This window comes from Ranitomeya variabilis, chromosome 2 (assembly GCF_051348905.1).
Source record: "Ranitomeya variabilis isolate aRanVar5 chromosome 2, aRanVar5.hap1, whole genome shotgun sequence".
In the NCBI taxonomy this organism is placed as follows: Eukaryota; Metazoa; Chordata; class Amphibia; order Anura; family Dendrobatidae; genus Ranitomeya; species Ranitomeya variabilis.
Window position 1 is genome coordinate 418991359 of NC_135233.1, and position 25387 is coordinate 419016745.

Consider the following 25387-nt stretch of genomic DNA (forward strand, 5'->3'; position numbering starts at 1 on the left):
ATTCAGCTTCAAGCAATACTCCAAACAGCGGCAGGACAGTCAGTTTAAGGCGGGCTGTCTAACTTAAATCACCTATGCAGTCTTGGGGGGCAACTTGTGGAGAGGGGCGACTCTAGGGTCCCGGAAGAGCTCCGAGCCTACCCGTCAAACGAGTGCCGTCCCAACCAGAACAACAGGGAGGGACGGAGGATTAGCAGAACATCATCTAATCGAGTTGTGAGGGAACTTAAGAAACAGACACAACAGTTGTGGGGACTTTCCGTAAGCACAGCAGGGAAGGACCGCAACACATAGCGCTAGAAGGAAGGCACAGATTTCCACCTGTGAAGAGAACTCTGGAGGTGCCATTGGACCGGCCGGACTTGCGCAGCCTGGTGAACCGTGTTCTGGACTGAGGACCCAGAGATCTTCAGTAAAGAGGTAAAGAGACTGCAACCTGGTGTCCTCGTTATTTACTGCACTGCACCACTACAGCCTCACCACCACCATCTACATCCATCACATCATTCACTGTGCGCCCCTCGGCAGGGTCACGGATCGGGCCTAGCCACTGTGACAACCCCAGAGCAGAGACTCCGAGGCCCGGTACCGGGTACCCCTCGGCCCTGCGGCAGTGGGGGCGCTCCACATGGATTCCTCTCAGTATCAGCAGATTCTTGACAATAATGTTCATGAATCAGTGACAAAGTTGAAGTTACACAGGGGATGGATCTTTCAGCAAGACAATGATCCAAAACACTGCTCCAAATCTACTCAGGCATTCATGCAGAGGAACATTTACACTGTTCTGGAATGGCCATCCCAGTCCCCAGACCTGAATATCGTTGAACATCTGTGGGATCATTTGAAGAGGGCTGTCCATGCTCGGCGACCATCAAACTTAACTGAACTGGAATTGTTTTTTTAAAGAGGAATGGTCAAAAATACCTTCATCCAGGATCCAGGAACTAATTAAAAGCTACAGGAAGCGACTAGAGGCTGTTATTTTTGCAAAAGGAGGATCTACTAAATATTAATGTCACTTTTCTGGTGAGGTGCCCATACTTATGCAATATGCACCTCTCAAATTTTGTTTGAATGCAGATTGCACATCTTCTGTTAGTACAATAAACCTCATTTCAAGGCAGAAACATTACTGTGTCCAACAGTTATTAGATATATGAAACTGAAATAGCTGTTGCAAAAAAACCAATTTTTATAAAACATTAAGCTTAAGATTAATAGGGGTGCCCAAACGTTTTCATATAACTGTAACTACTATAATACTGCCCCTATATACAAGAATATAACTACTATAATACTGCTATCTGTGTTAATGGATTTACTCCCTAGATCTGGTGATTCTATGCCTTTTATTATGGGGTCACTCTGCTCTTTTCGTGCAATCATTTTACTGCAGACCATAAATACTCCTATAAGAACAGTTTATCAGCTTTTCCTCTGCCAGACTTGTAAGGATAGGAGGAGAAATAAGTGGGACTGTCCGGATGACCTCCGACGCTGTAGACGACTTCTCGGCGTCTGATGTGGGGACAATACGATTATTTACACCAGTGACTTTTAGCATTTATAAATATCATGTTAATTAAAACTGATAAAAAGTCAAAAAGGGAAACGTGTTAATTTCATTCGTCACCGTAACGAGACGTCGCTGCCTAATTATCCCGCAGATCTTATGCACAGCGCTAATTGTCGATATTAATAAACAGAAGGATGAAATATAAACTACTGACGTGATAAAGGCTGCAAAAATGAGACTCCAGACAGAGGAGTAACCTGCACAGACAGGAGGTGCATAGAGGGGAGTGAGGAGTGACCTGCACAGACAGGAGGTTCATAGAGGGGAGTGAGGAGCGACCTGCACAGACAGGAGGTGTATAGATGGGAGTGAGGAGTGACCTGAACACACTGGAGGTGCATAGAGGGGAGAGAGGAGTCACCTGCACAGACAGGAGGTGCATAGAGGGAAGTGAGGAGTGACCGGCACAGACAGGAGGTGCATAGAGGGGAGTGAGGAGTCACCTGCACAGACAGGAGGTGCATAGAGGGGAGTGAGGAGTCACCTGCACAGACAGGAGGTGCATAGAGGGGAGTGAGGAGCGACCTGCACAGACAGGAGGTGTATAGATGGGAGTGAGGAGTGACCTGAACACACTGGAGGTGCATAGAGGGGAGAGAGGAGTCACCTGCACAGACAGGAGGTGCATAGAGGGAAGTGAGGAGTGACCGGCACAGACAGGAGGTGCATAGAGGGGAGTGAGGAGTCACCTGCACAGACAGGAGGTGTATAGAGGGGAGTGAGGAGTGACCGGCACAGACAGGAGGTGCATAAAGGGGAGTGAGGAGTGACCTGCACAGACAGGAGGTGTATAGAGGGGAGTGAGGAGTCACCTGCACAGACAGGAGGTGGATAGAGGGGAGTGAGGAGTCACCTGCACAGACAGGAGGTGCATAGAGGGGAGTGAGGAGTCACCTGCACAGACAGGAGGTGTTTAGAGGGGAGTGAGGAGTGACCGGCACAGACAGGAGGTGCATAGAGGGGAGTGAGGAGTGACCTGCACAGACAGGAGGTGGATAGAGGGGAGTGAGGCGTCACCTGCACAGACAGGAGGTTCATAGAGGGGAGTGAGGAGTGACCTGCACAGACAGGAGGTGCATAGAGGGGAGTGAGGAGCGACCTGCACAGACAGGAGGTGTATAGAGGGGAGTGAGGAGTGACCTGAACACACTGGAGGTGCATAGAGGGGAGAGAGGAGTCACCTGCACAGACAGGAGGTGCATAGAGGGAAGTGAGGAGTGACCGGCACAGACAGGAGGTTGTCATGATTCCCAATGGCAGGGAAACATCAAAACACAAAGATAACGGACGAGCTCTGGGTGATGGAATCTCGAGCTGACCGTGAGCTAAATCTACCACACAACTAATAGTAGCCAGGGAGCATACCTGATTAACCCTAGATGCCACGCGCCAGCCGGAGGACTAACTACCCCTGGTAGAGGAAGGAACAGACCTGGCTTACATCTAGGGAAATACCCCAAAAGATGATAGCAGCCCCCCACATGTAATGACGGTGAGTTTAGAGGAAAAGACATACACAGTATGAAGGTAGATTTAGCAAAGAGAGGTCCACTTACTAGATAGCAGAAGGATACAAAAGAGGACTTCACGGTCAACTGAAAACCCTATCAAAAAACCATCCTGAAATTACTTTAAGACTCCTGTGTCAACTCATGACACAGGAGTGGCAATTTCAGCCCACAAGAGCTTCCAGCTACAGAGAAAAACAAAACTGCAAACTGGACAAAAGATACAAAACAAAAGGACAAAGTCCACTTAGCTGATCAGCAGACTAGTAGCAGGAACATGCAACCGAAGGCTCTGGTTACAATGATGACCGGCAAGGAAATGACTGGAGAGCAAGGCTAAATAGGAAACTCCCAAACACTGATGGGAGCAGGTGAACTGAGACAGCAAAGACACACAAGTCACCAGTACCACCAGCAACCACCAGGGGAGCCCAAAAGCGGATTCACAACAGGAGGTGCATAGAGGGGAGTGAGGAGTCACCTGCACAGACAGGAGATGTATAGAGGGGAGTGAGGAGTGACCTGCACAGACAGGAGGTGCATAAAGGGGAGTGAGGAGTGACCTGCACAGACAGGAGGTGTATAGAGGGGAGTGAGGAGTCACCTGCACAGACAGGAGGTGGATAGAGGGGAGTGAGGAGTCCAAGAGCAGAACTAACCAAAGTACCATTCATGACCACAGGAGGGAGTCCGAGAAATGGAATTCACAACAGTACCCCCCCCCCCTTGAGGAGGGGTCACCGAACCCTCACCAGGGCCCCCAGGCCGATCAGGACGAGCCAAATGAAAGGCTCGAACAAGATAGGCAGCATGGACATCGGAGGCAACAACCCAGGAATTATCCTCCTGACCATAGCCCTTCCACTTAACCAGGTAATGGAGCTTCCGTCTCGAAATACAAGAATCCAAAATTTTCTCCACCACATACTCCAACTCCCCCTCAACCAACACCGGAGCAGGAGGATCAACGTAGGGAACCATAGGCGCCACATACCTCCGCAACAACGACCTATGGAACACATTATGGATGGCAAAGGAAGCTGGAAGGACCAAACGAAATGACACAGGGTTGAGAATTTCAGAAATCTTATAAGGACCAATGAAACGAGGCTTAAACTTAGGAGAAGAAACCTTCATAGGAACATAACGAGAAGACAACCAAACCAAATCCCTGGTACCAAAAATGCCAGGATGACCAGCCAACACCGAGCAATGAACCTCAGAAATAACTCTGCTAGTCCATCTATCAGGGACAAACAGTTTCTCCGCTGGACAACGGTCAGGTCTATCAGCCTGAAACTCCTGCAGCACCTGCCGCAAATCAGGGGAGATGGCAGACAGAATTACCCCCTCCTTGAGAATACCAGCCGGCTCAGGGACTCCCGGAGAATCAGGCACAAAACTCCTAGAAAGGGCATCAGCCTTCACATTCTTAGAACCCGGAAGGTATGAGACCACAAAATCGAAACGGGAGAAAAACAGTGACCATCGAGCCTGTCTAGGATTCAACCGCTTGGCAGACTCGAGATAAGTCAAATTCTTGTGATCCGTCAAGACCACCACGCGGTGCTTGGCTCCCTCAAGCCAATGTCGCCACTCCTCGAATGCCCACTTCATAGCCAGCAGCTCCCGATTGCCAACATCATAATTACGCTCAGCAGGCGAAAACTTTCTAGAAAAGAAGGCACATGGCTTCATCACAGAGCCATCAGAACTTCTTTGAGACAAAACAGCCCCTGCTCCAATCTCAGAAGCATCAACCTCAACCTGAAAAGGGAGCGAAACATCTGGCTGACGCAACACAGGGGCCGAAGAAAAACGACATTTCAGCTCCTGAAAAGCCTCCACGGCCGCGGAGGACCAATTCACCACATCAGCACCTTTCTTTGTCAAATCAGTCAAAGGTTTAACCACACTAGAAAAATTAGCGATGAAGCGACGGTAAAAATTAGCAAAGCCCAGGAATTTCTGAAGACTCTTCACAGATGTAGGTTGAGTCCAATCATAAATGGCCTGAACTTTAACAGGATCCATCTCGATAGTAGAAGGGGAAAAAATGAAGCCCAAAAAGGAAACCTTCTGAACTCCAAAGAGACACTTAGACCCCTTCACAAACAAGGAATTAGCACGAAGGACCTGAAATACCATTCTGACCTGCTTCACATGAGACTCCGAATCATCTGAAAAGACCAAAATATCATCCAAATATACAATCATGAATCTATCCAGATACTTTCGGAAGATGTCATGCATAAAGGACTGAAACACAGATGGAGCGTTAGAAAGCCCGAAAGGCATCACCAGGTACTCAAAATGGCCCTCGGGCGTATTAAATGCTGTTTTCCATTCATCGCCCTGTTTAATATGCACAAGGTTATACGCCCCTCGAAGATCTATCTTGGTGAACCAACTAGCCCCCTTAATCCGAGCAAACAAATCAGACAGCAGAGGCAAAGGGTACTGAAATTTGACCGTGATTTTATTGAGAAGGCGGTAGTCTATACAGGGTCTCAGAGAACCATCCTTCTTGGCCACAAAAAAGAACCCTGCTCCCAACGGTGATGAAGACGGGCGAATATGCCCTTTCTCCAAGGAAATATCATGATAGCAAGCTGGACTAGAATTTAGCAGTACTAAGAAATATATTTAGGCAGCAGTAACAACAAATGAACTAGCAAGGACTTAGCTTCTGCTGGAGTAGACAGGTCCTCAGAGAAGTCCAAGAGAGATCTGAACCAATACTGATACATTGACAGCTGGCATGAAGTAACAATCTGAGTAGAGTTAAATAGGGAAGCCAGCATAACAATAAACGAGGGCTGCTGAGAAAGCAAACCTCAGAGACCAGCAGTTCCGCTCAAAGCCACCAGAGGGAGTCCAAGAGCAGAACTAACCAAAGTACCATTAATGACCACAGGAGGGAGTCCGAGAAATGGAATTCACAACAGTGCATAGAGGGAAGTGAGGAGTGACCGGCACAGACAGGAGGTGCATAGAGGGGAGTGAGGAGTGACCGGCACAAACAGGAGGTGCATAAAGGGGAGTGAGAAGTGACCTGCACAGACAGGAGGTGTATAGAGGGGAGTGAGGAGTCACCTGCACAGACAGGAGGTGCATAGAGGGGAGTGAGGAGTCACCTGCACAGACAGGAGGTGTATAGAGGGGAGTGAGGAGTCACCTGCACAGACAGGAGGTGGATAGAGGGGAGTGAGGAGTCACCTGCACAGACAGAAGGTGCATAGAGGGGAGTGAGGAGTGACCTGCACAGACAGGAGGTGTATAAAGGGGAATGAGGAGTGACCGGCACAGACAGGAGGTGTATAGAGGGGAGTGAGGAGTGACCTGCACAGACAGGAGGTGTATAAAGGGGAATGAGGAGTGACCGGCACAGACAGGAGGTGCATAGAGGGGAGTGAGGAGTGACCTGCACAGACAGGAGGTGTATAGAGGGGAGTGAGGAGTGACCGGCACAGACAGGAGGTGTATAGAAGGGAGTGAGGAGTCACCTGCACAGACAGGAGGTGTATAAAGGGGAGTGAGGAGTGACCTGCACAGACAGGAGGTGTATAAAGGGGAATGAGGAGTGACCGGCACAGACAGGAGGTGCATAGAGGGGAGTGAGGAGTGACCTGCACAGACAGGAGGTGTATAGAGGGGAGTGAGGAGTGACCGGCACAGACAGGAGGTGTATAGAAGGGAGTGAGGAGTCACCTGCACAGACAGGAGGTGCATAGAGGGGAGTGAGGAGTCACCTGCACAGACAGGAGGTGCATAGAGGGGAGTGAGGAGTGACCGGCACAGACAGGAGGTGTATAGAGGGGAGTGAGGAGTGACCGGCACAGACAGGAGGTGCATAGAGGGGAGTGAGGAGTGACCGGCACAGACAGGAGGTGCATGGAGGGGAGTGAGGAGTCACCTGCACAGACAGGAGGTGGATAGAGGGGAGTGAGGAGTCACCTGCACAGACAGAAGGTGCATAGAGAGGAGTGAGGAGTGACCGGCACAGACAGGAGGTGTATAGAGGGGAGTGAGGAGTGACCTGCACAGACAGGAGGTGTATAAAGGGGAATGAGGAGCGACCGGCACAGACAGGAGGTGCAGAGAGGGGAGTGAGGAGTCACCTGCACAGACAGAAGGTGCATAGAGGAGGGAGGAGTGACCGGCACAGACAGGAGGTGTATAGAGGGGAGTGAGGAGTCACCTGCACAGACAGGAGGTGCATAGACGGGAGTGAGGAGTGACCGGCACAGACAGGAGGTGTATAGAGGGGAGTGAGGAGTGACCTGCACAGACAGGAGGTGTATAGAGGGGAATGAGGAGTGACCGGCACAGACAGGAGGTGCATAGAGGGGAGTGACCGGCACAGACAGGAGGTGTATAGAGGGGAGTGAGGAGTGACCGGCACAGACAGGAGGTGCATAGAGAGGAGTGACCTGCACAGACAGGAGGTGCATAGAGGGGAGTGAGGAGTGACCGGCACAGACAGGAGGTCTATAGAGGGGAGTGAGGAGTGACCGGCACAGACAGGAGGTGTATAGAGGGGAGTGAGGAGTCACCTACACAGACAGGAGGTGCATAAAGGGGAGTGAGGAGTGACCGGCACAGACAGGAGGTGCATAGAGGGGAGTGTGGAGTGACCTGCACAGACAGGAGGGGTATAGAGGGGAGTGAGGAGTCACCGGCACAGACAGGAGGTGGATAGAGGGGAGTAAGGAGTCACCTGCACAGACAGAAGGTGCATAGAGAGGAGTGAGGAGTGACCTGCACAGGCAGGAGGTGGATAGAAGGGAGTGAGGAGTCACCTGCACAGACAGGAGGTGCATAGAGGGGAGTGAGGAGTCACCTGCACAGACAGGAGGTGTATAGAGGGGAGTGAGGAGTCACCTGCACAGACAGGAGGTGGATAGAGGGGAGTGAGGAGTCACCTGCACAGACAGAAGGTGGATAGAGGGGAGTGAGGAGTCACCTGCACAGACAGAAGGTGCATAGAGGGGAGTGAGGAGTGACCTGCACAGACAGGAGGTGTATAAAGGGGAATGAGGAGTGACCGGCACAGACAGGAGGTGTATAGAGGGGAGTGAGGAGTGACCTGCACAGACAGGAGGTGTATAGAGGGGAGTGAGGAGTGACCGGCACAGACAGGAGGTGTATAGAAGGGAGTGAGGAGTCACCTGCACAGACAGGAGGTGCATAGAGGGGAGTGAGGAGTCACCTGCACAGACAGGAGGTGCATAGAGGGGAGTGAGGAGTGACCGGCACAGACAGGAGGTGTATAGAGGGGAGTGAGGAGTGACCGGCACAGACAGGAAGTGCATAGAGGGGAGTGAGGAGTGACCTGCACAGACAGGAGGTGTATAAAGGGGAATGAGGAGTGACCGGCACAGACAGGAGGTGTATAGAGGGGAGTGAGGAGTGACCTGCACAGACAGGAGGTGTATAGAGGGGAGTGAGGAGTGACCGGCACAGACAGGAGGTGTATAGAAGGGAGTGAGGAGTCACCTGCACAGACAGTAGGTGCATAGAGGGGAGTGAGGAGTCACCTGCACAGACAGGAGGTGCATTGAGGGGAGTGAGGAGTGACCGGCACAGACAGGAGGTGTATAGAGGGGAGTGAGGAGTGACCGGCACAGACAGGAGGTGCATAGAGGGGAGTGAGGAGTGACCGGCACAGACAGGAGGTGCATAGAGGGGAGTGAGGAGTCACCTGCACAGACAGGAGGTGGATAGAGGGGAGTGAGGAGTCACCTGCACAGACAGAAGGTGCATAGAGAGGAGTGAGGAGTGACCGGCACAGACAGGAGGTGTATAGAGGGGAGTGAGGAGTGACCTGCACAGACAGGAGGTGTATAAAGGGGAATGAGGAGCGACCGGCACAGACAGGAGGTGCATAGAGGGGAGTGAGGAGTCACCTGCACAGACAGAAGGTGCATAGAGGAGGGAGGAGTGACCGGCACAAACAGGAGGTGTATAGAGGGGAGTGAGGAGTCACCTGCACAGACAGGAGGTGCATAGACGGGAGTGAGGAGTGACCGGCACAGACAGGAGGTGTATAGAGGGGAGTGAGGAGTGACCTGCACAGACAGGAGGTGTACAGAGGGGAGTGAGGAGTGACCGGCACAGACAGGAGGTGTATAGAAGGGAGTGAGGAGTCACCTGCACAGACAGGAGGTGCATAGAGGGGAGTGAGGAGTCACCTGCACAGACAGGAGGTGCATAGAGGGGAGTGAGGAGTGACCGGCACAGACAGGAGGTGTATAGAGGGGAGTGAGGAGTGACCGGCACAGACAGGAGGTGCATAGAGGGGAGTGAGGAGTGACCGGCACAGACAGGAGGTGCATAGAGGGGAGTGAGGAGTCACCTGCACAGACAGGAGGTGGATAGAGGGGAGTGAGGAGTCACCTGCACAGACAGAAGGTGCATAGAGAGGAGTGAGGAGTGACCGGCACAGACAGGAGGTGTATAGAGGGGAGTGAGGAGTGACCTGCACAGACAGGAGGTGTATAAAGGGGAATGAGGAGCGACCGGCACAGACAGGAGGTGCATAGAGGGGAGTGAGAAGTCACCTGCAAAGACAGAAGGTGCATAGAGGAGGGAGGAGTGACCGGCACAGACAGGAGGTGTATAGAGGGGAGTGAGGAGTCACCTGCACAGACAGGAGGTGCATAGACGGGAGTGAGGAGTGACCGGCACAGACAGGAGGTGTATAGAGGGGAGTGAGGAGTGACCTGCACAGACAGGAGGTGTATAGAGGGGAATGAGGAGTGACCGGCACAGACAGGAGGTGCATGGAGGGGAGTGGAGTGACCGGCACAGACAGGAGGTGTATAGAGGGGAGTGAGGAGTAACCTGCACAGACAGGAGGTGCATAGAGGGGAGTGAGGAGTGACCGGCACAGACAGGAGGTGCATAGAGGGGAGTGAGGAGTCACCTGCACAGACAGGAGGTGGATAGAGGGGAGTGAGGAGTCACCTGCACAGACAGAAGGTGCATAGAGAGGAGTGAGGAGTGACCGGCACAGACAGGAGGTGTATAGAGGGGAGTGAGGAGTGACCTGCACAGACAGGAGGTGTATAAAGGGGAATGAGGAGCGACCGGCACAGACAGGAGGTGCATAGAGGGGAGTGAGGAGTCACCTGCACAGACAGAAGGTGCATAGAGGAGGGAGGAGTGACCGGCACAGACAGGAGGTGTATAGAGGGGAGTGAGGAGTCACCTGCACAGACAGGAGGTGCATAGACGGGAGTGAGGAGTGACCGGCACAGACAGGAGGTGTATAGAGGGGAGTGAGGAGTGACCTGCACAGACAGGAGGTGTATAGAGGGGAATGAGGAGTGACCGGCACAGACAGGAGGTGCATAGAGGGGAGTGGAGTGACCGGCACAGACAGGAGGTGTATAGAGGGGAGTGAGGAGTGACCGGCACAGACAGGAGGTGTATAGAAGGGAGTGAGGAGTCACCTGCACAGACAGGAGGTGTATAGAGGGGAGTGAGGAGTGACCTGCACAGACAGGAGGTGTATAGAGGGGAATGAGGAGTGACCGGCACAGACAGGAGGTGCATAGAGGGGAGTGGAGTGACCGGCACAGACAGGAGGTGTATAGAGGGGAGTGAGGAGTGACCTGCACAGACAGGAGGTGCATAGAGGGGAGTGAGGAGTGACCGGCACAGACAGGAGGTGCATAGAGGGGAGTGAGGAGTCACCTGCACAGACAGGAGGTGGATAGAGGGGAGTGAGGAGTCACCTGCACAGACAGAAGGTGCATAGAGAGGAGTGAGGAGTGACCGGCACAGACAGGAGGTGTATAGAGGGGAGTGAGGAGTCACCTGCACAGACAGGAGGTGCATAGACGGGAGTGAGGAGTGACCGACACAGACAGGAGGTGTATAGAGGGGAATGAGGAGTGACCGGCACAGAAAGGAGGTGCATAGAGGGGAGTGGAGTGACCGGCACAGACAGGAGGTGCATAGAGAGGAGTGACCTGCACAGACAGGAGGTGCATAGAGGGGAATGAGGAGTGACCGGCACAGACAGGAGGTGCATAGAGGGGAGTGGAGTGACCGGCACAGACAGGAGGTGTATAGAGGGGAGTGAGGAGTGACCGGCACAGACAGGAGGTGCATAGAGAGGAGTGACCTGCACAGACAGGAGGTGCATAGAGGGGAGTGAGGAGTGACCGGCACAGACAGGAGGTGCATAGAGGGGAGTGGAGTGACCGGCACAGACAGGAGGTGTATAGAGGGGAGTGAGGAGTGACCGGCACAGACAGGAGGTGCATAGAGAGGAGTGACCTGCACAGAAAGGAGGTGCATAGAGGGGAGTGAGGAGTGACCGGCACAGACAGGAGGTGCATAGAGGGGAGTGAGGAGTGACCGGCACAGACAGGAGGTGTATAGAGGGGAGTGAGGAGTGACCGGCACAGACAGGAGGTGTATAGAGGGGAGTGAGGAGTCACCTACACAGACAGGAGGTGCATAAAGGGGAGTGAGGAGTGACCGGCACAGACAGGAGGTGCATAGAGGGGAGTGTGGAGTGACCTGCACAGACAGGAGGGGTATAGAGGGGAGTGAGGAGTCACCGGCACAGACAGGAGGTGGATAGAGGGGAGTAAGGTGTCACCTGCACAGACAGAAGGTGCATAGAGGGGAGTGAGGAGTGACCTGCACAGACAGGAGGTGGATAGAAGGGAGTGAGGAGTCACCTCCACAGACAGAAGGTGCATAGAGGAGGGAGGAGTGGCCTGCACAGACAGGAGGTGTATAGAGGGGAGTGAGGAATCACCTGCACAGACAGGAGGTGCATAGAGGGGAGTGAGGAGTGACCTGCACAGATCAGGAGGTGTATAGAGGGGAGTGAGGAAACAACTGCACAGACAGGAGGTGTATAGAGGGGAGTGAGGAGTGATCTGCACAGACAGGAGGCGTATAGTGGGGAGTGAGGAATAACCTGCACAGACAGGAGGTGTGGAGTGAGGAGTGACTGGCACAGACAGGAGGTGCATATAGGGGAGTGAGGAGTGACCTGCACAGACAGGAGGTGCATAGAGGGGAGTGAGGAGTGACCTGCACAGACAGGAGGTGCATAGAGTGGAGTGAGGAGTGACCGGCACAGACAGGAGGTGCATAGAGGGGAATGAGGAGTGTCCGGCACAGACACAAGGTGCATAGAGGAGTGAGGAGTCACCTGCACAGACACAATGTGCATACAGAGGAGTGAGGAGTCACCTGCACAGACACAAGGTGCATACATGGCCTTACTTGTGGGAATTTGTAACTTTTAGTGACGCCGGTTTCACACGTCAGTGTCTCCAGTACGTGAGGTGACAGTTTCCTCACGTACCGGAGCCACTGACACACGTAGACCCATTAAAATCAATGCATCTGTGCAGATGTCATTGATTTTTTGCGGACCGTGTCTCCGTGTGCCAAACACGGAGACATGTCAGTGTTCGTGGGGGCGCACGTATTACACGGACCCATTAAAGTCAATGGACGTTCTCCGTGTGCGGTCCCTGTGGCGTGCAGGAGACAGCGCTACAGTAAGCGCTGTCCCCCCCACATGGTGCTGAAGCCGCGATTCATATCTTCTGTGCAGCAGTGTTTGCTGCATAGAAGATATGAATAATAGTGTTTAAATGAAAGATCTACCTGTCCGCCGCCCCCCCACCCCCTGTGCGCCCCCCCGCTGTTCAGAAAATACTCACCCGCTCCCACGTTGGCAGTCGCTGCTTCCTGGTCTGGCCGCGGCTTCTACTGTATGCGGTCACGTGGGGCCGCTCATTTACAATCATGAATAGTCTGCTCCGCCCCTATGGGAGGTGGAGCCGCCTATTCATGACTGTAAATGAGCGGCCCCACGTGACCGCAAACAGTGGAAGCCGCGGCCAGACCAGAAAGGAGCGACAGCCGACGAGGGATGCGGGTGAGTATTTTCTGAACAGCGGGGGGGCGCACAGGGGGTGGGGGGGCGGTGGACAAATAGATCTTTCTTTTAAACACTATTATTCATATCTTCTATGCAGCAAACGCTGCTGCACAGAAGATATGAATCGCGGCTTCAGCACGATGCAGGGGACAGCGCTAAACTTTAGCGCTGTCTCCTGCACGCTCCGTGTGGTACCCACTCGCCACACGGGTGGCACACGTGTGCCGCACGTATGGCCTACGTGAGCTCACGGGCACACGGACACGGATAACTCCGGTACCGATTGTTTCCGGTACCGGAATTATCTGGACGTGTGGGACAGCCCTGATATGCTGGGTTTCTTATAATAATTTGGTGCAAGCTGTCGTACAAAGCACCAAGTGTAATAAATGTGACCTGTGAACACAGAGATCCCGATATAACCTGGGTAATGCCAGGCAGGAGACCTCAGCTGATGCTTGGGATCCCTTGTAGCCGCAGCCCTGGTCAGCCCCTGCGATGGCCGCACACTAATGTTCTGTTTCCACCTTCCAGTGTCCATGCAGCCGGTGGCACAGAGGATAGTTGGCATCGCCGGACTAACGTTGTGCTCACCAGCGACTTCTGGATTCACAAATCAATCCAAATAAATTGTTTTCCAGACAAATGTGCAAGGCAAACACCAAAGATTCGCCACCCTAGGGCTGTTTGCCAGATCCTCCGCGCCATTCGCAGCACGGATCAGACCTCGCCTCCTGATGCTTTTGGAAGTTTTCAAAGGCCACGAATGAGTCAGAGAAAAGTTGGACTGAACCTGGGGCCGGTTCATACGACAGTATAGATAATCACGTCACAGTTTCATCCAGTAAAGTGTGAGGCTGCTGCTCCCCTGTTACATAGGACTGCAGGTGACATCTACTACATTATCTGTACTCAGAGAGTTATCACTGTGTTATCTGTGGTGTTACATAGGACTGCAGGTGACATCTACTACATTATCTGTACTCAGAGAGATATCACTGTGTTATCTGTGGTGTTACATAGGACTGCAGGTGACATCTACTACATTATCTGTACTCAGAGAGTTATCACTGTGTTATCTGTGGTGTTACATAGGACTGCAGGTGACATCTACTACATTATCTGTACTCAGAGAGATATCACTGTGTTACCTGTGGTGTTACATAGGACTGCAGGTGACATCTACTACATTATCTGTACTCAGAGAGTTATCACTGTGTTATCTGTGGTGTTACATAGGACTGCAGGTGATATCTACTACATTACCTGTACTCGGAGAGTTATCACTGTGTTATCTGTGGTGTTACATAGGACTGCATGTGACATCTACTACATTATCTGTACTCAGAGTTATCACTGTGTTATCTGTGGTGCTACATAGGACTGCAGGTGACCTCTACTACATTATCTGCACTCAGAGAGTTATCACTGTGTTATCTGTGGTGTTACATAGGACTGCAGGTGACATCTACATTACCTGTACTCAGATATCGCTGTGTTATCTGTGGTGTTACATAGGACTGCAGGTGACATCTACTACATTACCTGTACTCAGATATCACTGTGTTACCTGTGGTGTTACATAGGACTGCAGGTGACATCTACTACATTACCTGTACTCAGAGAGTTATCACTGTGTTATCTGTGGTGTTACATAGGACTGGAGGTGACATCTACTACATTACCTGTACTCAGAGAGTTATCACTGTGTTACCTGTGGTGTAACATAGGACTGCAGGTGACCTCTACTACATTATCTGTACTCAGAGAGTTATCACTGTGTTATCTGTGGTGTTACATAGGACTGCAGGTGACCTCTACTACATTATCTGTACTCAGAGAGTTATCACTGTGTTATCTGTGGTGTTACATAGGACTGCAGGTGACATCTACTACATTATCTGTACTCAGAGTTATCACTGTGTTCTTACATAGGACTGCCGGTGACATCTACTACATTACCAGTACCCCTCACCGCTTTGATCTCTCATTCTCACCTGTGCCACCAGATGGCAAAGTCGTGCCCCCTCCTGAGTGAGGCTGAACAGGCTGTGTATGGCGGCGTTCATACTGTACATGTTCTCACAGGTCTCCAGCTCGTCCACTAGACCCTGAAATCAATCACAGACGTCATTCATGATGTGAGAGTGACAATACAGGGCTCGTGCGATGACATCACTGACGAGGTCTCATAGCTTTCATCTGAGCACACTGTCCGATAATATAATGAGCTGCATGGAATAATAATAGGAGACGCGGAGGCGGCGATCCCTCAGTGCCCTCACCGCGACGTCTCCTTCCGAGGCCCCAAATACTAAGAGGAGAACCGGAAAGGAATCAGCAGACTGAGCAGCACAGATCTCATATCTATGTAGTTATCTATATACAGTTCCTAGAAAAAGTCTTCACACCCCGTGAACCTTTCCACATTTTTCAGGTTACACCCACAAACTTAAAAGTATTTTCTCAGGATTTTATGTGACACCAACACAAAGTAGCGAGTATTTGTGAGGTGTAAATGAAATGATACATTTGTGGGGATTCACACCGGCCGGGGTTCTTGTGCCAGAGCAGTTTGAGGTTTATTCCACCCCATAATTTGCTCATTTCTTCACATGAATATAGCTTTTTCCCAGCAGACACACAATAACAAAAATCACAGATTATTCTCAATGAAAGCCGAGCAATAACGGGCTTGCACCTTCACTGGTTACTCACCAGCTCCAACCCCTCACACTGCTCAGTCCCTGGCTGACACAGACCAAAATGAACACCGCGCCTGGGTCTAGTCCCAGCTAGCAGGACCTCTAGTGCTGGGATTTAACCCATCTTCCCTGGCTTTCCTTCAATGGATTTCTAAATATTTTAAAAATATCTGAAAATGGTGATATTGTGCACTTGTATTCAGCCCCCCAGAGTCTGATGCCCCTAAATAAGATCCTGAGTGACCAATCTCCTCCAAAAGTCACATGATCAGTACATTGAATCCACCTGGGTGTAATCTCTTCTCAGTATAACTACAGCTGTTCTGTGACGGCCTCAGAGGTTTGTGTGAGAACATTAGAGATCAAGCAGCAACATTATCTGGGCATACATACGGTCATGGCCAAAAGTTTTCAGACTGAAAAGATTTGGTTTTCCCATTTTCCTTTTCAGTACTTTATGCTCTCTAGTCGCTGTTTCTATGGTTACTATTGGACAATTATAAACATTTCATATGTTGCTACATTGTTAGTGACAAACACATGAAGTTTCTGTGACGCCTCAATATTCTCCGCACTCCCGACCCTTATTCCCCACACTCCTGCCACTTATTCCCCATACTCCTGCCCCTTATTCTCCGCACTCCTGACCCTTATCCTCTGCACTCCTGCCCCTTATTCTCCAGACTCCTGCCCCTTATTCTCCGCACTCCTGCCCCTTATTCTACATACTCCTGCCCCTTATTCTCCACACTCCTGCCCCTTATTCTCCAGACTCCTGCCCCTTATTCTCCAGACTCCTGCCCCTTATTCTCTGCACTCCTGCCCCTTGTTCTCCGCACTCCTGCCCCTTATTCTCCACACTCCTGCCCCTTATTCTCCACACTCCTGCCCCTTATTCTCCACACTCCTGCCCCTTATTCTCCACACTCCTGCCCCTTATTACCCACACTCCTGCCCCTTATTCTCCACACTCCCGACCCTTATTCTTCAGACTCCTGCCCCTTATTCTCCGCACTCCTGCCCCTTATTCTCCGCACTCCTGCTCCTTATTCTCCAGACTCCTGCCACTTATTCTCCGCACTCCTGCCCCTTATTACCCACACTCCTGCCCCTTATTCTACACACTCCTGCCCCTTATTCTCCGTACTCCTGCCCCTTATTCCCCACACTCCTGCCCCTTATTCCCCACACTCCTGCCCCTTATTCTCCGCACTCCTTACCCTTATCCTCTGCACTCCTGCCCCTTATTCTTCAGACTCCTGCCCCTTATTCTCCGCACTCCTGCACCTTATTCTACATACTCCTGCCCCTTATTCTCCAGACTTCTGCCCCTTATTCTCCACACTCCTGCCCCTTATTCTCCAGACTTTTGCCCCTTATTCTCCACACTCCCTCCCCTTATTCTCTATACTCCTGCCCCTTATTCGCCACACTCCCGCCCCTTATTCTCCGCACTCCCGACCCTTATTCTCCACACTTCTGACCCTTATTCTCCGCACTCCCGACCCTTACTCTCCGCACTCCCGACCCTTATTCTCCGCACTCTCGAGCCTTAATCTCCGCACTCCCGACCCTTATATTCTCCAGACTCCTGACCCTTATTCTCCAGACTCCTGACCCTTATTCTCCAGACTCCTGACCCTTATTCTCTATTCTCCTTCCCCTTATTAGCCACACTCCTGCCCCTTATTCTCCACACTCCCACCCCTTATTCTCCGCACTCCCGACCCTTATTCTCCACACTTCTGACCCTTATTCTCCGCACTCCCGACCCTTACTCTCCGCACTCCCAACCCTTATTCTCCGCACTCTCGACCCTTAATCTCCCCACTCCTGACCCTTATATTCTCCAGACTCCTGACCCTTATTCTCCAGACTCCTGACCCTTATTCTCCAGACTCCTGACCCTTATTCTCTATACTCCTGCCCCTTATTAGCCACACTCCTGCCCCTTATTCTCCACACTCCCGCCCCTTATTCTCCGCACTCCCGACCCTTATTCACCGCACTCTCGAGCCTTAATCTCCGCACTCCCGACCTTTATATTCTCCAGACTCCTGACCCTTATTCTCCAGACTCCTGACCCTTATTCTCCCCACTCCTGACCCTTATTCTCCGCACTCCTGCCCCTTATTCTCCGCACTCCCGACCCTTACTCTCCCCACTCCCGACCCTTACTCTCCGCACGCCTGACCCTTATTCTCCGCACTCCCGCCTCTTACTCTCCGCACTCCCGACCCTTATTCTCCACACTCCCGCCCCTTATTCTCCACACTCCGGCCCCTTATTCGCCACACTTCTGACCCTTATTCTCCGCACTCCCGACCCTTATCCTCTGCACTCCTGCCCCTTATTCTTCAGACTCCTGCCCCTTATTCTCCGCACTCCTGCACCTTATTCTACATACTCCTGCCCCTTATTCTCCAGACTTCTGCCCCTTATTCTCCACACTCCTGCCCCTTATTCTCCAGACTTTTGCCCCTTATTCTCCACACTCCCTCCCCTTATTCTCTATACTCCTGCCCCTTATTCGCCACACTCCCGCCCCTTATTCTCCGCACTCCCGACCCTTATTCTCCACACTTCTGACCCTTATTCTCCGCACTCCCGACCCTTACTCTCCGCACTCCCGACCCTTATTCTCCGCACTCTCGAGCCTTAATCTCCGCACTCCCGACCCTTATATTCTCCAGACTCCTGACCCTTATTCTCCAGACTCCTGACCCTTATTCTCCAGACTCCTGACCCTTATTCTCTATTCTCCTTCCCCTTATTAGCCACACTCCTGCCCCTTATTCTCCACACTCCCACCCCTTATTCTCCGCACTCCCGACCCTTATTCTCCACACTTCTGACCCTTATTCTCCGCACTCCCGACCCTTACTCTCCGCACTCCCAACCCTTATTCTCCGCACTCTCGACCCTTAATCTCCCCACTCCTGACCCTTATATTCTCCAGACTCCTGACCCTTATTCTCCAGACTCCTGACCCTTATTCTCCAGACTCCTGACCCTTATTCTCTATACTCCTGCCCCTTATTAGCCACACTCCTGCCCCTTATTCTCCACACTCCCGCCCCTTATTCTCCGCACTCCCGACCCTTATTCACCGCACTCTCGAGCCTTAATCTCCGCACTCCCGACCTTTATATTCTCCAGACTCCTGACCCTTATTCTCCAGACTCCTGACCCTTATTCTCCCCACTCCTGACCCTTATTCTCCGCACTCCTGCCCCTTATTCTCCGCACTCCCGACCCTTACTCTCCCCACTCCCGACCCTTACTCTCCGCACGCCTGACCCTTATTCTCCGCACTCCCGCCTCTTACTCTCCGCACTCCCGACCCTTATTCTCCACACTCCCGCCCCTTATTCTCCACACTCCGGCCCCTTATTCGCCACACTTCTGACCCTTATTCTCCGCACTCCCGACCCTTATTCTCCACACTTCTGACCATTATTCTCCAGACTCCCGCCCCTTACTCTCCACACTCCCGCCCCTTATTCTCCACACTCCCGACCCTTATTCTCCACACTTCCGACCCTTATTCTCCACACTTCTGAGCCTTATTCTCCAGACTCCCGCCCCTTGCTCTCCACACTCCCGCCCCTTATTCTCCGCACTCCCGACCCTTATTCTCCGCACTCCCGACCTTTATTCTCCACACTTCTGACCCTTATTCTCCGCACTCCCGACCCTTAGTCTCCGCACTCCTGCCCCTTATTCTCCGCACTCCCGACCTTTATTCTCCAGACTCCCGCCCTTATTCTCCGCACTCCCGACCCTTATTCTCCACACTCCCGACTCTCATTCTCCACACTCCCGACCCTTATTTTCCGCACTCCTGCCCCTTATTCTCCGCACTCCCAACCCTTATTCTCCGCACTCCTGCCCCTTATTTTCCACACTCCCGACCCTTATTCTCCGCACTCCTGCCCCTTATTCTCCGCACTCCTGCCCCTTATTCCCCACACTCCTGCCCCTTATTCTCCGCACTCCTGCCCCTTATTCCCCACACTCCTGCCCCTTATTCTCCGCACTCCTGACCCTTATCCTCTGCACTCCTGCCCCTTATTCTCCAGACTCCTGCCCCTTATTCTCCGCACTCCTGCCCCTTAGTCTCCAGACTCCTGCCACTTATTCTCCGCACTCCTGCCCCATATTCCCCAAACTCCTGCCCCTTATTCTCCACACTCCTGCCCCTTATTCTCCGTACTCCTGCCCCTTATTCCCCACACTCCTGCCACTTATTCCCCACACTCCTGCCCCTTATTCTCCGCACTCCTGACCCTTATCCTCTGCACTCCTGCCCCTTATTCTCCAGACTCCTGCCCCTTATTCTCCGCACTCCTGCCCCTTATTCTACATACTCCTGCCCCTTATTCTCCACACTCCTGCCCCTTATTCTCCAGACTCCTGCCCCTTATTCTCCAGACTCCTGCCCCTTATTCTCTGCACTCCTGCCCCTTATTCTCCGCACTCCTGCCCCTTATTCTCCACACTCCTGCCCCTTATTCCCCACACTCCTACCCCTTATTCTCCGCACTCCTGCCCCTTATTCCCCACACTCCTGCCCCTTATTCTCCACACTCCCGACCCTTATTCTTCAGACTCCTGCCCCTTATTCTCCGCACTCCTGCCCCTTATTCTCCGCACTCCTGCCCCTTATTCTCCAGACTCCTGCCCCTTATTCTCCAGACTCCTGCCCCTTATTACCCACACTCCTGCCCCTTATTCTACACACTCCTGCCCCTTATTCTCCGTACTCCTGCCCCTTATTCCCCACACTCCTGCCCCTTATTCCCCACACTCCTGCCCCTTATTCTCCACACTCCTGACCCTTATCCTCTGCACTCCTGCCCCTTATTCTTCAGACTCCTGCCCCTTATTCTCCGCACTCCTGCACCTTATTCTACATACTCCTGCCCCTTATTCTCCAGACTTCTGCCCCTTATTCTCCACACTCCTGCCACTTATTCTCCAGACTTCTGCCCCTTATTCTCCACACTCCCTCCCCTTATTCTCTATACTCCTGCCCCTTATTCGCCACACTCCCGCCCCTTATTCTCCACACTCCCGCCCCTTATTCTCCGCACTCCCGACCCTTACTCTCCGCACTCCCGACCCTTATTCTCCGCACTCTCGAGCCTTAATCTCCGCACTCCCGACCCTTATATTCTCCAGACTCCTGACCCTTATTCTCCAGACTCCTGACCCTTATTCTCCAGACTCCTGACCCTTATTTTCTATTCTCCTTCCCCTTATTAGCCACACTCCTGCCCCTTATTCTCCACACTCCCACCCCTTATTCTCCGCACTCCCGACCCTTATTCTCCACACTTCTGACCCTTATTCTCCGCACTCCCGACCCTTACTGTCCGCACTCCCAACCCTTATTCTCCGCACTCTCGACCCTTAATCTCCCCACTCCTGACCCTTATATTCTCCAGACTCCTGACCCCTATTGTCCAGACTCCTGACCCTTATTCTCCAGACTCCTGACCCTTATTCTCTATACTCCTGCCCCTTATTAGCCACACTCCTGCCCCTTATTCTCCACACTCCCGCCCCTTATTCTCCGCACTCCCAACGCTTATTCACCGCACTCTCGAGCCTTAATCTCCGCACTCCCGACCTTTATATTCTCCAGACTCCTGACCCTTATTCTCCAGACTCCTGACCCTTATTCTCCGCACTCCTGACCCTTATTCTCCGCACTCCTGCACCTTATTCTCCGCACTCCCGACCCTTACTCTCCGCACGCCTGACCCTTATTCTCCGCACTCCCGCCTCTTACTCTCCGCACTCCCGACCCTTATTCTCCACACTCCCGCCCCTTATTCTCCACACTCCGGCCCCTTATTCCCACACTTCTGACCCTTATTCTCCGCACTCCCGACCCTTATTCTCCACACTTCTGACCATTATTCTCCAGACTCCCGCCCCTTACTCTCCACACTCCCACCCCTTATTCTCCACACTCCCGACCCTTATTCTCCACATTTCCGACCCTTATTCTCCACACTTCTGAGCCTTATTCTCCAGACTCTCGCCCCTTGCTCTCCACACTCCCGCCCCTTATTCTCCGCACTCCCGACCCTTATTCTCCGCACTCCCGACCTTTATTCTCCACACTTCTGACCCTTATTCTCCGCACTCCCGACCCTTAGTCTCCGCACTCCTGCCCCTTATTCTCCGCACTCCCGACCTTTATTCTCCAGACTCCCGCCCTTATTCTCCGCACTCCCGACCCTTATTCTCCACACTCCCGACCCTCATTCTCCACACTCCCGACCCTTATTTTCTGCACTCCTGCCCCTTATTCTCCGCACTCCCAACCCTTATTCTCCGCACTCCTGCCCCTTATTTTCCACACTCCCGACCCTTATTCTCCGCACTCCTGCCCCTTATTCTCCGCACTCCTGCCCCTTATTCCCCACACTCCTGCCCCTTATTCTCCGCACTCCTGCCCCTTATTCTCCGCACTCCTGCCCCTTATTCTCCGCACTCCTGCCCCTTAGTCTCCGCACTCCTGCCCCTTAGTCTCCAGACTCCTGCCACTTATTCTCCGCACTCCTGCCCCTTATTCCCCACACTCCTGCCCCTTATTCTCCACACTCCTGCTGTTATGACCCCAATGGCGAGGGTCTCAGAGGAACGTGGAAGTCTGCAGAATACAAAAATCCAGCTCATAGGGCAGTGGTAACTGGGTTGACCATATATCTACTCCTAACGCCAACACTAGAAGTAGCCGGGGATCATTCCTACGTTGATTCTAGATGACACGCGCCAGCCGGAGAATCTAGCTACCCCTAGTAGAGGAAAACAAAGACCTTTCTTGCCTCCAGAGAAGGGGACCCCAAAGCTGGATAGAAGCCCCCCACAAATAATGACGGTGAGGTAAGAGGAAATGACAAACACAGAAATGAACCAGGTTTAGCACAGAGAGGCCCGCTTACTGATAGCAGAATAAAGAAAGGTAACTTATATGGTCAACAAAAACCCTATCAAAATCCACACTGGAAATTCAAGAACCCCCGAACCGTCTAACGGTCCGGGGGGAGAACACCAGTCCCCTAGAGCTTCCAGCAAAGGTCAGGATATAGATTTGGAACAAGCTGGACAAAAAATACAAAACCAAAGCAAATAGCAAAAAGCAAAAGGCAGACTTAGCTGATGAACTGGAACCAGGATCAGTAGACAAGAGCACAGCAGACTAGCTCTGATAACTACGTTGCCAGGCATAGAACTGAAGGTCCAGGGAGCTTATATAGCAACACCCCTAACTAACGACCCAGGTGCGGATAAAAGGAATGACAGAAAAACTAGAGTCAAAAAACTAGTAACCACTAGAGGGAGCAAAAAGCAAATTCACAACAGTCCCCCCCCCTTAGTGAGGGGTCACCGAACCCTCACCACGACCACCAGGGCGATCAGGATGAGCGGCATGAAAGGCACGAACTAAATCGGCCGCATGAACATCAGAGGCGACCACCCAGGAATTATCCTCCTGACCATAGCCCTTCCACTTGACCAGGTACTGAAGCCTCCGCCTGGAGAGGCGAGAATCCAAGATCTTCTCCACCACGTACTCCAACTCGCCCTCAACCAACACCGGAGCAGGAGGCTCAGCAGAAGGAACTACAGGCACAATGTACCGCCGCAACAAGGACCTATGAAATACATTGTGAATAGCAAACGACACAGGAAGATCCAGACGAAAAGATACAGGATTAAGGATTTCCAATATCTTGTAAGGCCCAATAAAACGAGGTTTAAATTTGGGAGAGGAGACCTTCATAGGAACAAAGCGGGAAGAAAGCCACACCAAATCCCCAACGCGTAGTCGGGGACCCACACCGCGGCGGCGGTTGGCAAAGCGCTGAGCCTTCTCCTGTGACAACTTCAAGTTGTCCACCACATGATTCCAGATCTGCTGCAACCTATCCACCACAGAATCCACCCCAGGACAGTCAGAAGGCTCCACATGACCCGAAGAAAAGCGAGGATGGAAACCAGAGTTGCAGAAAAAAGGCGAAACCAAGGTGGCGGAACTAGCCCGATTATTAAGGGCAAACTCAGCCAACGGCAAGAATGTCACCCAATCGTCCTGATCAGCAGAGACAAAACACCTCAAATAAGCCTCCAAAGTCTGATTGGTTCGCTCCGTCTGTCCATTAGTCTGAGGATGGAAAGCAGACGAAAACGACAAATCAATGCCCATCCTACTACAAAAGGATCGCCAGAACCTGGAAACGAACTGGGATCCTCTGTCTGACACAATATTCTCAGGGATGCCGTGCAAACGAACCACGTTCTGGAAAAACACAGGAACCAGATCGGAAGAGGAAGGCAGCTTAGGCAAAGGAACCAAATGGACCATCTTGGAGAAGCGATCACATATCACCCAGATAACGGACATGCCCTGAGATAGCGGAAGATCAGAAATGAAATCCATGGAGATATGTGTCCAAGGTCTCTTCGGGACAGGCAAGGGCAAGAGCAAACCGCTGGCACGAGAACAGCAAGGCTTAGCTCGAGCACAAGTCCCACAGGACTGCACAAATGACCGCACATCCCTTGACAAGGAAGGCCACCAAAAGGACCTGGCCACCAGATCTCTGGTGCCAAAAATTCCCGGGTGACCTGCCAACACCGAGGAATGAACCTCGGAAATGACTCTGCTGGTCCACTTATCCGGGACAAACAGTCTGTCAGGTGGACAAGACTCAGGCCTATCAGCCTGAAATCTCTGCAACACACGTCGCAGATCCGGAGAAATAGCTGACAAGATAACTCCATCTTTAAGAATACCAACAGGATCAGCGACTCCAGGAGCATCAGGCACAAAGCTCCTAGAAAGAGCATCGGCCTTCACATTCTTTGAACCTGGTAAATACGAGACAACAAAATCAAAGCGGGAGAAAAACAATGACCAGCGGGCCTGTCTCGGATTAAGGCGTTTAGCAGACTCGAGATACATCAGATTTTTGTGATCAGTCAAGACCACCACACGATGCTTAGCACCCTCGAGCCAATGACGCCACTCCTCAAATGCCCATTTCATGGCCAACAACTCCCGATTGCCCACATCATAATTTCGCTCGGCAGGCGAAAACTTCCTAGAGAAAAAGGCACAAGGTTTCATAACAGAGCAACCAGGGCCTCTCTGCGACAAAACGGCCCCTGCCCCAATCTCCGAAGCATCCACCTCAACCTGAAAGGGAAGTGAGACGTCAGGCTGGCACAAAACAGGCGCCGAAGTAAACCGGCGTTTCAACTCCTGGAAAGCCTCCACGGCAGCAGGAGCCCAGTTAGCTACATCGGAGCCCTTCTTGGTCATATCCGTCAAAGGTTTCACAATGCTAGAAAAATTAGCGATAAAACGACGGTAGAAGTTAGCGAAGCCCAAGAACTTCTGAAGACTCTTAACTGACGAGGGCTGAGTCCAATCAAGAATAGCTCGGACCTTGACTGGGTCCATCTCCACAGCAGAAGGGGAAAAAATGAACCCCAAAAAGGGAACCTTCTGTACACCAAAGAGACACTTTGAGCCTTTGACAAACAAAGAATTTTCACGCAAAATTTTAAAGACCAACCTGACCTGCTCCACATGCGAATCCCAATTATCAGAAAAAACCAAAATATCATCCAGATAAACAATCAAAAATTT

At 52.0% G+C, this 25387-nt stretch overlaps 1 protein-coding gene across 3 annotated transcripts in view; it reads right to left on the reverse strand.

Annotated features, from left to right (window-relative positions):
* The window catches only part of INSC (INSC spindle orientation adaptor protein), a 421594-nt gene that overhangs the window by 185426 nt on the left and 210781 nt on the right, over positions 1–25387 (reverse strand). For all 3 annotated transcript variants that reach the window (XM_077286597.1, XM_077286595.1, XM_077286596.1), the window contains exon 6: positions 15007–15120. In XM_077286597.1, the coding sequence (XP_077142712.1) occupies positions 15007–15120 (114 nt within the window). The remainder of the gene's footprint in view (positions 1–15006; positions 15121–25387) is intronic.